This window comes from Equus caballus, chromosome 11 (assembly GCF_041296265.1).
Source record: "Equus caballus isolate H_3958 breed thoroughbred chromosome 11, TB-T2T, whole genome shotgun sequence".
Lineage (NCBI taxonomy): Eukaryota > Metazoa > Chordata > Mammalia > Perissodactyla > Equidae > Equus > Equus caballus.
In genome coordinates this window covers 21,914,127-21,929,840 of record NC_091694.1, presented here as the reverse complement: position 1 = coordinate 21,929,840, position 15,714 = coordinate 21,914,127, and the positions used below count along the sequence as shown (strand labels likewise).

Below are 15,714 nucleotides of genomic sequence, written 5' to 3'. Positions count from 1 at the left end.
CTCCTTTTAGGGAATTCAATATGTGTTGGGAATCTCTACCATACATTTTGATCCAGAAACATAGAAAGACATAATAACTGAACTGTTCATCAGCTGCATGAGAGTTGAAGTTCTAGAACAGGTATGTTCTAGACAGGTTGAATGTGGTCTGCCACTTGTTACTGTACAGCCCATGAGCTAAGAATGCTTTTTACATTTTTAAATGGTTGGGGAAAAAAAACCCCAAAGAGGAATATTTCATGACATGTCAAAATTATTTGCAGTTCAAATGTCAGTGTCTGTAAATAATGTTTTATTGAAACACAGTGATGCTCAATTTGTCTATCTATTGTCTATGGCTGCCTTCTGCTACAATGGCTGAGCTGAGTAGTTAAAGTAAGAGACCTTATGGCCTGCAAAACCTGAAATATTTACTATCTGGGCCCCGACAGAAAAAGTTTGCCGATCTCTGCTCTAGGAAAAACGTCATTAGCACGAGGCTCATTGCCGTGGATCTTTCCAGAGATAATCCTGATTATATGGGAAATGGTTTCCTGGGAAGTACCCATACCTCCAGAAGAGTCTGAGATAGGCTCACGGGTGAAAATACCATGAATGCACCATCTAGTGGTGGGACTTTTCAATCACAGGGAAATTTCTGAATTTTTTACAGATTATTTTTGCCCATGCAAAAGTGGTGAGATTTAATATTTAAATGTCATGTGGTATTGACTACTATTTAAAACTAGAGTGGAAGGCAATTAGAATATATTTCACAAATGTCTCCCTATGAATTAGACACAGAAAAAAACCTCAATTATTAGTCATGAGTGAATGGAAATGAATGCACATCAACTTTTTTATTTATTTGAAAACAAACACCCAACATCCTGTAAAGTTAAGAAAACAAGTATTTTTTCTAAGTAACTTATCTTTAAGGGTAGAGAGGGTTTTTATTATCTCTTTGCTATTTAGAACAATACAGCTGTGTGGGATCCCTTCCCAAATTATTCTTTTCTCAGTAATGACAGCTAGAAAGAAACCCTTTGCTCTGTCTTGCCATTGGCCATTTTAGATCTCTTTTCTTCAATGGACTGAACCCTCGATGAAAGAACTTTACCACGTTGATCTATCTCTTCAACCACCGTCTTTACCAGTGTGGCTTTGGATAAATCTAGAAATAAAACATATGTGAATGCACATATTCAACCTAAAGGATTACATGACAAAGAATTCCACTGTTGGCTGTTAATACAATATATCATGTACATTTTTGCTGAGGGAGTAAGCATAGGTTTATAATAATAGTTTGGGATAGTTTTATCCATTCAAAATAATACTTTAAATTCAGAGCACTTTAGTTAAAATTACTTAAACATAGACTGTTGCCATAGTGTATAACTGCCATTAATGTAAGAGCATTTGCTGCAATAGAAATAGAACTAGATTTCATTACCTTTAGATGAATTCCCTGAGCTTCCTGATCCAAAGCCCTTTGATTTAGAGCATGAGCTGTAAAACAAAAAACAGCTTATTCTTTAATATTTCTGCTTATCACTTAATAAATATTCATTGAATCAACAGATGAACATAAACTCAAGTGAATGTTGTATGCCAAAAGCAGACCTTAGTTTTCTATAAAGGAAAATAAAAAATTTTTGTGCAGGAGCTGGAAGTAATTAAATGTTATCTAAAGAGGATATAAAACAACCTTGTTTCCATTTGATTTTTTTTTTTTTTTTTTTTGCTGAGGAAAATTTGCCCTGAGCTAACCTCTGTGCCAATCCTCCTCTATTTTGTATGTGGGTCACCACCACAGCATGGCCGGTGAGTGGTGTAGGTCCATGCCTGGATCTGAACCTGTGAACCTGGGCTGCTGTAGTGAAATTGTTTTACATATAGATCCCGGGATTTTGTACAGAGGACATTTATTTCAGGGCAGCAGTGATATTAGGAGTGAACTGAGGGGTGGGGTGGAGAGAATCTTGAAACCCACAGTGATTAACATGGACAACTAATGGTGGTTCTTCAGGGACGGCTGGGGTCATCCAAGGCAGATGAGGAAGAGGCTGTGAGGTACAAAATACAGAAGAGATGACTGCAGAGGCAAGAGATGGGCATGCCTTTCTGCAGTGGGAATGAAGAAGAAAAGGCTTGGAGGCATGGAAGGTAAGTGGGCAGTATATGGTTGTGGTTTAAAATAGGTAAAAACTGGATTTTCAAATGGTGTTACTTACTTTCCATCTCCATCTATCAGGCGGCAGTAGGTCTCGATTTCTTTTTCCAGGTGGACCTTGATGTCCAGGAGCTGCTCGTACTCCAGCTTCTGGCCCTCCGTCTCGGTTCTGACCTGGTGCAGCTGCTCCTCCAGGGCCCCGATCTGAGCCTGGATCTGGGCGAGCTGAGCACAGTAGTTGCCTTCCGTCTCTGTCAGGGAGCACTCCAGGGAGTGTTTCTGAGGACGGAAAAGATGCAAGATAAAAAGGAGCAAGGGATGAAACCATTTTGAGGACTGTGTAGACCAGTGTTTCTCAGCAAATGGCAGTACTGCTCCGTAGGCGAGTTTAGAAAATTTGTGGGGCTCATCACAATAAAACGGGAGGTGGTGAGGAAGGGGAAGTGACGGGCATTTACTGGGTGGAGGCCAGGCCTGGGGGGTGACGGGATAAATGACCCTTTCCCATGAGACTTTTGACTGTTCCAATGGATAGTCATGATATTTAGATAATATTTCATATGATGGCCAACCTATATATTAAAACACTTTTTTTTGGGTAGCACAATAAGAAATCAATATTGGAAATTAGTTTTTTTGAAATTACATATCTCCTTCTGGGCTGGCTGCTGTTTTCAGTATTATTCTGCTTCTGTCTCCAGAGACCAGAGATCTGTCTCACCACTATTCCAAGGCCTTTTGTGCTGCTGTTTCTTTTTTCTAATCTGTCCTCGATTTTCTGTCATCAAAGGCCGTTCATTAAGCATTTGAGATTGAATGAATGCCTTCACAGGGGTGGGATTTCAAGGCAAGAAATAAATTTCATAACACAGTACAGGTCATTATTTCAACACTACTCTTATGAACATTACACCTCCTCATTCCTACTTCCATAGTGTGTAATTTGTCTTGTCAGAGGATCCCTCCTTCAATTAAAGTAATTTTCCTCTTCCCTTTATGATACATAAATACATCTGGGTGGTTATTACTTCTCCTGATATTAGTTATTATCTGATCGTCCACCCCCACTTCCAGTCTCTCATTTTCCTTTTTTTCTTGTGTGGGGCAACTCCTGATCTTACATTATTAAAAATAGAACATTTATCAAAGGAAGATGTAAGCCTCTGACTCTTTTATTACATGTTCCAGGGTAGTTGGCCCTGAGTATTTACATTTTAAATATATTTTATTTTAAAACACTTATATTTTTCCTTTTTATTGCAGTTATGGCATTAGACGGGTTTTTAAAAAATTTTTGTTTGTTGCTCAATATATTATCTATTGGCTTCATTCTAGGATTGTGAAAAGGGAGTTATAAAATAGTGATCATAACACGCAGACATTGGTTGTATTGGGGCTAAGAACCATGGACTTGGACACATAGGCTGACAGATGCATTGCGTGGGTGGTGCTGGGCAGGCCCACTCCAGGGGCAGAGGAGTGTGGAAGGTGATCAGGATGGTAATGCGGAGGGTGAAGCAACAAGTCACAAGATGTCAGTGAGATGTGTGCTTGGCTGTTCGAACCTTTAATTTCCCTGATGATGTACCCTCATGTGGCGTTCCTTCTTAGGGTTGCTAATACTCTCCTAAATCAGAGGGGACAGCATCTCTACCTCACAGCCTTCTGCTGTAAAGCTTGGCTTGTAGATGAGAAAGGAGGACAAGATGAACCTGGAAGTTTGTGTATTACAGGAAGCGTGTGAAACATTTATATATTTAGACAACTCCCAACTTACAGGTGATTTGTGTACTAAATTATGGAAGATCACGCTTAGAATTCGTCTTATGACAAAAGAAGCTCAGGTATGGCAGTTGAGTTCTATGCTACCGTTATTCTATTCAGTTATCTTGTGTTAAAATGGGCTTTTTATGGATTTTCTCATGAGCCCAAACTATAGTACTTCTGGCTTCGCAGAATCTCATTACTTTCTAGCACCATTGCTTCCATGTGAAAATGCTTACAATTCTGTTCTGGGAACTCAGGAATTTATTTCCTTCAACATAGCTCAGAAATGAGAGGGAGGATTCATACTCAGGGGTACAGCAGCGGGAACAGGTCCTCAGGGGTCTTGTTGCAGGAAAGAAGGGAGTGGGGAAGAGAGGAGGTTTCTAGGAGCCCAAAGCAGCAGGGAAGGTCTCTGGTACCAGCCAGCAGCGAGGAGGTGACGAGGGGGAGGAGAAGAGGGGCATGCTGGTTAAGTTGGGTTGGTCAGTGGTGAAAACAAGTCTCCAAGCTGAATACAATAAGGTAAGAAAGCAGCTCAACTTTTTAAGTGGGCTAAATCAAAATAATCTTCCTATTGTTTTGAGTCCTCCGTTCCTTCTGCACTCATTTGTGTCAGAGCAGCCCTTTCCTTTGTGTTACAACATGGTGACCTTGGAGAGTGTGAAACCTCTGATGAAGACAGGGAACCCTTTGGCCACATTGGTGCCATAGCTCTCCACCCCAGAAGGGAAGCCAGTTTTAGTCCTGAGTTTTCTCCATGGTAACCTCTGAAGTCACTGGGGTGGGTGCCAGGGTGCCTGAATGCCCAGCTCTGCGAGGTGTGTTGGAATGGGACCTCTGCCCCGGACACTGTGGGTCTGAAGAGCCCGATGGTGCTCATATGGAATCAGATGTGTACCCTCTTTTCCTCTGCCTGATGAAAAACACAATGTGGCTTTGAATAGGCCTTCATCAATACTAGGATTCAATTTAACAGGGCTTCATCAACAGTAGGAGGTGCTGGTGACCTTAGCTCTGCCCTGGATGGCCGCATGACTGTAGGGTGCTGCTTGATTTTCAGGTGCAGCACAACTGCTGCTGCTAGCTCTGTGGGGCTGAGACGAACAACACCAAGGAAGAAACAATTTTATGAAATGAGCACTGAGCACCGACCAGGAAGGAAATTCTCAGTGACCTTAGGGAGGAAGCAATGCTCTGTCTGTGTCTCTTTCTGAGTGCCTCAGTGTCTGTCTTTCCTGCTCTCTTCTGCTCTTAGGTATTTGTGGGTAAAGCCATAACAAGGAAGAAGGCAAGGGTTTCAGGTGGACTTCGTGGAATCACAAAGTCCAGGCTGACCGGCGCTCTCACCTACCATCGCCAGGAGGGACTGCAGCTCGATCTCCAGGGTCTGCAGGCTGCGCTTCATCTCCGTCAGCTCGTTCCTGGCCGAGGTGGCCGCGCCCGCGTCATCGGAGATCTGCTGCTGCAGCGTGGCGCTCTGGAAGGTGGGGTCAAAGGGGTTAAACGGGCCTGTACCCCCCGGGCTGGTGTGGGCAGGGCTGCTCGCGCTGCCCTCACCTTCTCGTTGAACCAGGCCTCCGCGTCCCTGCGGTTCTGCTCGGCAAGGTCTTCGTACTCGGCCCGCATGTTGTTCAGCAGAACCGTGAGGTCCACGCCGGGCGCCGCGTTCATCTCCACGTTCACGTTGCCTCCAGCCGCGCACTGCAGGGCCTTCATCTCCTGGAGGGAAACGTGAGCGTGACCTTAGGGGCAGTTTACGATCACCTGCAGTCCGGGACGAGTGTTCCCAGGGGTTACTTTATGTCTCAAAGTTTGTGGTTCAAATTCCAGTGTATAATTTAAGGCACACGATTTTTAAATTGACTTATTTGATCCATAGTCATGCCAATCATCAATTTAATTAGTTATTTGTTAATTAAAACAACCACAAACAACACCACAACAAAAACGGTCACAGCATCTCAAGAGAAGTGTTTTCTTCTTTCAAGTGAGAAGGGGTTACAGAGACCAGAGAGTTATGAAGCACATAATTATTGACTAAATGTCAGGCAGCATTCTTATTGATGGGAATAGAGCATGGGAAAAAACAAACAAAAATCCCTGTTGTCATGCAGCTCTCATCTTAGGGACAACAGTTATCATTTAGTGAGTACTTGTCATATGCCAGGCACTGTTGTAAACAGTTCACATGCATTAACTCATTGGAGTTTTTTCACATCTCTCTGGTAGGTACTATTATTAGACTTATTTTGCAGATTAGGAAACCGAGGCATAGAGAGGTAAAGTAACTCACCCAAGATACTTAGTACTTGAAAGGACTGAGGTATGAACACTCCTGGATTTGAACATTGTGGGTACCCTGACTCCAGAGTGTCTGCTCTTAGCAACTATACTCTCTGGCCTCTCTGTTCTAGGATATGCCCCAGGTTCGAATCATTGAATAGTCAGATCTAATCAGAGAATGGATTTCTGGACAAATCAGCCTATCAATGTCCTGAACTTGGTTCTTTAAGTAGCTGAGCTTTTTCGTTTTTCAACTGCTTTTGATGGATTGCAGAAGGTACTTCTGCTTTCTTAAGCTATCTTTGTATGACCTTAGATCAAGTGGTTTGCCAGTATCCATCAGAGCAAAAGATTTACATTGTGCAAGGAAACCACTGATTACTTTAAATTATTTCCATATTTTTGGATTTTATGTAAGATTCCATGTGAAGAAAAATTCTTCTTGTTATAAAGGTTTGTAAATGGAATTGCTTGCAGTTATTTTAGGGGCATTGGTCACTGGTGAATGTGGTAAATAGGACACTCTCAGGAGATGTTGAGATGTGGTGACTCTTTGTTCCTACCCTCAGTGCATTCAGAGCTACCTTCTTTTTGGTTAGTGTGGCTTTATGGGGACAACGAATGCTGCTTTGATCCTGACTCTAGCCTGGCTGGGCTGCTGTAATTGCAATTTCTTTTCTTCTGAGACTCTTTCTTATCTTGGTGTCATACTGTCTGCAATGCATGGGTCTGCTTGTCACTCTCCTGCCAATACCCTCTGGTGGCCTGTCTCTTCCAGCACTCTGCTCTGTGACTCTCTTCCCTCTCCCTGTTTCTCCTTTATTTTAATTTTTCCCTTCCAATTTTCCTTCTCTTCCCCTCTCCCATAATTTTCTCATTTGGGGCAAGTAGATTTGGTGTTTCAGGAATTTATAACGAATGATGAAGCACTTTTTGTCATAGGTGTTTTCTGAAAATTTGTCATCCATTGTTTTGGAGACTTTTGCAGTTACTTTTGGGGTAATAATTTTTTAAGGGGTTGAAGTTATCTGGTATTATGTGTCAAGCAATGGATTTATTTTTGTGCAGATTTCAACATTAAAGAAAACCCAGGCTCATTAAATGGAGAAAACATTGACATTTTTTCTTAATCAGAGACGTCCTTTGTGAGAAGGTTAGCCTCAGAATAGGCATATATGAATGAAAGAAATAATCTAGTGGAAAGATAGATGGTTGTATTAGTGCAAAACTAATGTATTATTTTCAGGAGGATAGAATATTGTATCAGCCTAAAAAATGGAAGGATACAGATCAAATTGTTAATATTCAGTACCTCAGGGGATGAGATTAGAAGAGTAGAGTGGGAGGAATGAAATTCTTTTTTTTAATATGCTCTGGCTTTGTTTGAATGATTATAATGAGTGCAAATTGCTATTGTAATTTAATGCCCCCAAAAGTATTTAAAATGTACAAATTTGTGGTTTGCCTGGAAGTAAAGCTTCTCCTACCTCTTCATGGTTCTTCTTGAGATAGGTCATCTCTTCGCTCAGAGATTCGTACCGCAGCTCCTGGTCCGTCCTGCAGAGAGTCAGTTCATCCAGGACTCGCCGGAGCCCGTTGATGTCAGCCTCTGTGTTTTGGTGAAGGGCGAGCTCATTTTCATACCTAGGGGGGCGTTAAATGAATTTCAGCATGAGACCACCTCAGGAGGTGGAGAAATAAAACCCAACTGCTTTGAACTGAAAGTTAGAAATTGAATTAGGACTCTAAATATTATAAAAATATACAAAGAAAGTCTTCCTTCACCTCTTTCACCCAATTCCGTGCAGGATAATTGGCAGCTATTTAGTCACAGAAATTCCAATAGCATATCTCAATAAATACAAATGTACCATTTTAGAATTTTACCTTAGTTAATATTTTTACTTAGTTGACAAATATTTATGAGCGTCTACCTTGTGCTTGGCACGATTCTAGGCAGTCGTAGAAATATAATGGTATTTTGTCCCCCAAATGTAATAAACATGTGCACATTGTGTGTACGGTTGATTGCGATATTATAAGATGCTTTGTATTGTATGGTATTATAGTATTATAACTTGCTTTACTTCCTTTAATGTTTTAGGTTATAGTTTATTTAACTTGGGATAAAACTGATATTTTATTTATCAAATTAAATAGATATGAAAACTTTTTTATAGAACATGATTGTTTTCTATCACTTACTTTAGCCGGAAATCATCAGCAGCCAGTCTGGCATTATCAATCTGCAGGATGACATTAGCATTAGCAGTAGTGGAAGAGATAATCTAGAAGAAATCAAAAGGGAGAACACAACAAATAAGTCTGCTCTTGTAATTTGTTATTTCAGGAAATAAAAACACAATTAAGCTTCTGTGTAAAAATCTTACTTCTTTAAGTAACAACCAAAATGTTTAAAATTTAAAAATTACAGATATGATTTTATTTTTTCTCATATACTCATTTAACTTTTAGAATATAATACTTTCTTGTTAATGAATACATTTCAAAATAAACAATAATGGAAATGGTAACATTGAAGCTACATTGAAATCCATGAAACAAAGGACCTATTTTTGACAAACAGGAAGAATTATTTATCAAAATAAATAATAAATACAATATAAATTACAGATAACAGCTGTGAAGCATTTCCTGTTGTAGTTCTATGTCTTTTGCTAGGTAATTCTTAGTTTTAAATTCTTTGAATAGTTCCAAATTTGTGATTTCTCACCTTATTCTTAAGGTCTTCAATTGTTAAGTGATATCCACTGTAGTCACGATCAAGTCCACGGCAAGATCCAGGTCCATATTTTTCATACCAACCCTTGATTTTTCTCTCTAATTCAGCATTTGCCTCCTCCAGAGCTCGCACGTTATCCAGGTAGGATGCCAAGCGGTCATTAAGATTCTGCATGGTCACCTTCTCATTCCCAGAGAGGAGTCCCCCTTCACTTCCAGCAAAGCCAGCACAAGCAGAACTTCCAAGGACACCACCAGCATGATTCCCCCCAGGAACACTGCCCAAACCCCCTCCCAAGGCACAGGAAAATCCACTTCCAGCAACAGAGCTGCCACATGCATTGCTGCCTGCAAAGCCTGTGCCTCCATTGGATGGTCTGACAGATCCAGATCCAGACCGTAAGCAAATATGCCTGGACCCACTAGAAAATCGGAGAGACATGGTATATGAGAAGTGTTCACCTTGTCTGTGGATAGCCGTAACTTCAAAGGAGAACAGAATATTGTACCCTGTTGGTTTCTTTGGGCTTTTATACACAATTATTGGGGTGTTCTTATTTGAGTTATGCATGCCATAAGAAAAATGGGATCATACAGATTAGCTTGAAATTATGTATAATTGGGTGATTTTTTTTTTTAAATTAGTATCTGACATCTCTAGCTGTTGCTTCAGGATATTTATTATCTTAAATATAATAGGGTTCATTCTATGTTAAGTTCATTACTTTAACTTTTAATTTTGAGTGAGTAATACTTTACTTTCATCTAGACCCTAGGAATATACCATCATTATCTGGCACAGGGTATTATAAAGTTTAAAAAGTTGAGTAAGATTGTGGTAGGGTACCATCAGCTACACAAGGGTCTTAATTACCGGAGAGGTGTATAAAGAACCATTAACTGGAGAAACACTTACTTTATCCCATGAGAACAAAAAAATGTGTTATTTAAAAAAATATGATACTGGTAACTTCTCTGGTCTTACCATGATTATAACATCTATTTATTTCCTTGAACAATAACATAAATATTGACTGATTCCTTTTTTTAACATGTATAGGTACTATGCCTGGTGTTCAATTCTAAATGCAAAAATGAAGACATGATGGCAAATAAATGCAGAGATGAAAAAGATATGGTTATTATCTTTAAGAATTGTATGTCCAGGACCAGACAGTGGTGTTTCATGTTTAGCCTTCTGTGCTAAAGAATTTGGAGTGAATCCTAAGTAAAAGGTAGAGGGCAACATGATCAGGTTGAAATGAAAAAAGGCCAATTGCAGGGTTAGGACAATGGTCCAGGTGGGAAGGCTGAAGGTGGTGGGATGAAAAAAGTTGGGAAGACTTGGTATTTTATTGAATTTGGAGAATGAGAAAGAAAGAAGAGTTGGGGATGACCCTTAGGTAGTTGATTTCAGATGCTAGAAATCCTACAGTATTAACTGAGATAGGGAATATAGGAGCAGGATGATACTGAATTTACTTTTAGACCAACTGGGTTTGAGAGGTTGGTGGAATATCTCAGAAAGAGATGACTGATAGGAAGTGTGACTGTTTAGAATAAGTACATGGAATTGGGAAAAATACCTGAATAACAATGTGTAAAGGGATAGTCAGAAAGAACTGAGGGCCCAGCTTTCATTTGTAACGACATTCAAATGCATCCAGTCATGAGCCGCAGAACAACGTTTGGTCAGTGACCGACCGCATATATGATGGTGGCCTCATAAGATTAGTACCATATAGCCTAGGTATGTCGTAGGCTATACCTTCTAGGTTTGTGTAAGTACACTCTATAATGTTTGCACAATGATGAAATTGCCTAACAATTCATTTCTCTGAAGTATCCCTTTCGTTAAGCGAGGCATGATGGTATTGGAAGTTATTCTGATGTAGGAATAGAGAAGATGATGATCAGGCTGATGTGCATTTTGGAATTTGAAGCTAGATTCAGAAGATAGAAAAAGTAGCAAAGAAATTTCTAGTGCTCTTGAGAAAATGGTTGAGGTGATTGAGCATACGGTCACATATAAAGAAGGAAGTAAGACCAGAGGGACAGATACACTGAAGAAAAAGAAAAAAGTTGACTCATCGGACATCTTTATGAGGTCATGGAGCAAGAAGAGTGTGAGAAGGACATTGAGAGAGGTGAAGGAAGATGGGTTAAAGTCGGACAGTGGAAGACAGAGTTTAGAATTTTACAGTTGGCACAACCCCAGATCTTGACAAAGTTCAGTGAACAGCCATGGGCGCGGGACCCAACGGTCACTGAAATAAGAGATCAGAAGTGGACTGCCCTGAAAGTCAATGGAGTAGGAGGTTAGGAACTGTTAGACTGTGGTGTTAAGTGGGCCATCTACATAGGCATGAAGTCTCCCATGGTGGCAGGAGATGGGAGAGTAGTGGACTGTGAGCCAGGTGCCAAAGTGCTGGGATGATGGGAAGGTGTGGTGAGGCGTTAGCTTCAAAAGAAGAATTTAACTTAAGAGTTGATCCATGTAAAGCTGTATGTGGCAGTGGGATTTAGGGAATAGAGAGTCTGCCTTGAAGTTTGTATATTAGTTATGTGGAGTGGGAGTGCAGATTAGAGACTGGAAAGAGAGGTGGAAGGGGAGATGGGGAGAGGAGAGAGGTAGGAATGGAAATGAGATGGGGAGAGGTCTGCAGAAAGGGTTTAGGTAGTTAAAATGTGGCTAAAGAGAGTTTCCACCTCATAAGGTTGGTGAGACAATAAAAGGGATCATGCTTAGCACAGTGCCTGGCAAAAAAAAAAAGCCTCAATGAACTGCAGCCATTATTATTACTGTTGTTGTTGTGTTACAAAGTGGATGTGTGTGTGGAGAGATCTGGGGAGGTCAAGGTGAGAGAGAAGGAGACATGAGCAAGAAGTGCCCTAAGATGACTCCTCTTGAGGCAGTGGCAAGGAGAGTGGGGGAAGGAGGTGGAGAGGACAGGAAAAGGGGGATGCAAGGACTTGGTTGAACTTGACTGGTTTCAGGTTCTGCAGATTACAGGTATAAAGTTGTTTTGCCACCAGAAGCATCACAGTGTCTCCTGGAACTGTGTTGGTGCAAGCAATCTGAAGCACTGTGGCCGGCATCGACATGGCCTTTAAATGCATTTTCTGGGCAGAGTTATAGGCTTTTTTAGAGCTGCAGAGAGCCTTAGACATCACCTAATTCAGCCCCTTTATTTGTCAGATGAGACAAATGGGACCCAGAAATGTGAGAGTTTGCTTGGTGTCACCAGACACATGCCAGGTGAAGACTTGGCTTATGTTCAAGACGGCCTTGAGATCCTGGCATCATGAGTGTATTTTAGATATAAATAATTACTCCAAATGATCCATGCTAATACGAATACCCACTTTATATCTTGCCATCAGTAGTCTTAACATGTTGTATGAATTGTACAATTATTCTTTTAATTAAATTATTGAATTATTGAAATTGAAACAGTGAGGAATTAGAATATGAAATATATAAAGAATTGTAAATCTCTTCAGGGCCTGCTTATTAACTGTAAATAAGCATAATTAGTTAAGTAATGGGTGTAACGTGTCTCCATCCTGCATATATAAAGAAAATATTTCCAAAAGAACATTTTGTGACAAAACAGAGAAAGACACTGTCCTTTTAGAAAGCGTAGATAAGTGGTTTCTCCTTTTCAGTCAGCATCACCCATGTCGTTAACCACACTTGCCCCTGCTGTCCTGCTGACACCAGGTGGCAGTGCTCACCTTCAAAAGGATGTAGCTTAGGCCTGAACCTCCACTTGAGCCTGGGTCCCACATGCCCTCAGCAGGCAATTATTAAATCTGATAAAAAACAGCCTCAACATTTGTCTTTTCAAAGTTGCAGAGCAAGATGACTATAAAGACAAAATTTCCTTATATTTATATGATACTTTACAGCTTCCAAAGTGCTTTCTTGTATGGCATGTCATTTGAAGCTTACAAGGAACCTGGGCATTAGGAAGAGAGGTTTCCTTCCTCCGAGTTAAAGAAGAGGAAGCTGAGGAAAAGGACTGTTCAGGGATGTGCAGCATGAAACTGGGAGAACCAGGCCAGAATGGGCCTTGTGACTCAGTGTGATGATGCTTTCAGTAGACCTGATCTTCTTTAGATCAGGTAGAAAAATAAGACTCAAACAACGCAAAAATCCCTCTTTAATGAAAACCATAAACATGCTTCTTACAAAATCCCTCTCAGAATTTCTAGTTACTAGCAAAGGGAAACGTTTACCTACAGATATATTGCCTTTCAGATGTGGTGCATTCATTCTTTTGCTCATTCAAGAAATAATTCCTGAGCACCTGCTATGCTCCAGGCACTGTGCTAGTGGCAGGGGACATGGAGGGGAAGAAAATAGATGCCTTGCAAGCTCTTATTGTGAATAACGCTGCTGTGGACATGGTATGGACAAGTATCTCTTCCAGACCCTGATTTCAATTCATTTCACTGTATACCAGAAGTGGAATTTCTGGATCATATGGTAATTCTATGTTTAATTTCTTTAAGGACCTGTCATCCTTTTTTCCACAGCAGCCATATCATTTTACATTCCTACAAATAAGGCACAAGGATTCCAATTCTCCCCCTCCATGCCTGCACTTGCTATTTTCTATTTGTTTGATAGTAGTTATCCTAATGCTGTGAGGTGGTATCTCACTGTAGTTTGGATTTGCATTTCCCTAATGATTAGTGATGTGGAGCATCTCCAATACCCTACTTGCTTTTGTCTTTACAACAACTATTGTCAGTCTTCAAGATCCATTTTGGTGCCATTTTATTTTCTAGTCTTCTCTTCAAATTTCTTACTTTATAAAACCTTACAGAGGCTCTATAGATCAAAACTTTTCATGAGAGTTCCTCTTCCAAAGGAACTTGGAAGGTTGATTAGCTTGGTCTTGGTTGTGCTAGACTTTAAACCCAGTTATTCGCGCTTTTCAAGCATTTCTCCTGAGATAACTTATTGTGAGTAGAAAAGGCTAATTAAAAGCTTAAGTGTGTGATTTTTTCTTTGGTAAAATCCAGCAGGTCAAACTAGTTTCAGAACACTACCCACATTCTTCCCTGAGGTAATATTCAATATTTACATCAACGCACAATAATTTCTTGCTTTTCTGTCTGGTTCTACCCTGGAAAGATCTCTTACTCCATGAGGGAATGTGGATGGTGTTTGTGATTTTATCTGGAGACACTGAGGAGTAAGGTGACAATTCAAACAGTCCTTCCTGCTTTGCCATGGTGTTCTGTGGAACAATCTGGTTCAAAAAGTATCCTTCAAGAAATATCCTTCATACCTGGCTTCCAGACTAGACTCATTTCTTTTGTGATAAGTTATTTCTCTTTGTCACCCAAGGACACAGTTTGGATAGTCTGCATCATAATTAGGGTGACCACAGCTGCAGCTTTAAGGGATAGTGAAGTATCTCCAAACATTGGGGCAATCATCTCGTCCTTCCCACTTACTTTCGTAAACCTCCTGCTATGTTTTATTGGACCCCAGCTCACAGGGCTAGATTAATCATAATCCTTTGTAATGTACTGTCATCATTATTCCTACTGTCTGGAATTTAGTTTTGCCGTCCTAGGATGGCAAGCTGACCTTGTTCTCTACCCTTTGGCGGGCCACGTTAATGATCACCCACTCTAACAAATTATTGTGATGCTTATGTCTGTCTTTTGAGAAACTATGTTATTTATCCAAGAAGCATATTTCTTTGTAGATGAACAGAATGCTGTTTCTTCATTACCTACTCTCTGATGGGCATTTTTCTAAGGGCTGTATAGATATTTAACTCCTTTTATCCCCACAACAGTCTCAGCTGTGGTAGTCATTATACCTATTGCATAGACAAGAAAACTGAGACTCAGAAGAGTTGAAGCAACTTGTGCAAAAATTACATGATTTGTAAATGCCACTGCCAGGATATGAAGTCTAGGAATCATTGATTGTGAAATGCATGCTTCTAACCACAAATGAGCTCTTTCCCCAATTCCCCCGCTCAACATGCAATCTAGATGGGAAATACTGGATGGACCTTACTTAAACCTACTCAAGCTATTTCCCTTATAAAGCTGACCACAACAGTTACTCCTCCATTCCCAAGAAAAATATCAAGCCATCACGGACATCAAGGTCAGAGTCCAAAGCTTTCAGGCCTATAGCAGCATAAGGCAAAATCTTTGGAGAAGCAAGCTTTTGTTGTTTAGTGTGATTCCACGTGAATGCCAAATATTGGCCCTGCCAGTGTCTTTGCACACTGTCTTGCTTAAACAGGAGGACCCTGTAACAACTTTAGAATCTGTAAGAATGTGTACAGGAGTTTTTGATCAATAGCTACATGATAAATCGATGTGGTAAAAACAGTGACCTGTACATTTCACAATAGTTTTTTAAAAGATAAATACCAATGTCCTTGTTAAAATAAAAGTGTTCATTTAGACAGTCTTATTAAACTGTAGTTTCAGAGTCTAGTCAAGAAAGTTGTTCTCTTTTTGTGTTTTATTGAGATATAATCGACATTCAGCCTGTATAAGTTTAAGGTGTACAGCATAAGAAATACATTGAAATACATATACAGCAAAATGATTAGCACAATCAGTTTAGTGAACGTCAAGAAAAGTAGTTCTTTGTCAGAGAGAATTTAATATAAAGAATGGTTTAAGGAGATATTGGAAGATTGAAAAGGTGAGAAGATAGGACCACCATGATTCACCTTTCAGGAATGAAGGTTTGGGTCACTACCCAACCAGATAAAAAA

At 40.2% G+C, this 15,714-nt stretch overlaps 1 protein-coding gene across 1 annotated transcript; it reads right to left on the bottom strand.

Moving 5' to 3' along the window:
• Positions 1-824: 824 nt before the first annotated feature.
• Positions 825-9,463, bottom strand: KRT28 (keratin 28). The gene is given in 8 exon segments (NM_001346174.1): positions 825-1,153; positions 1,436-1,491; positions 2,217-2,434; positions 5,274-5,399; positions 5,480-5,641; positions 7,693-7,849; positions 8,411-8,493; positions 8,940-9,463. Coding segments are annotated over 8 exon segments (1,395 nt in total). The 5' UTR covers positions 9,390-9,463; the 3' UTR covers positions 825-1,010.
• Between the last annotated feature and the right edge of the window lie 6,251 nt (positions 9,464-15,714).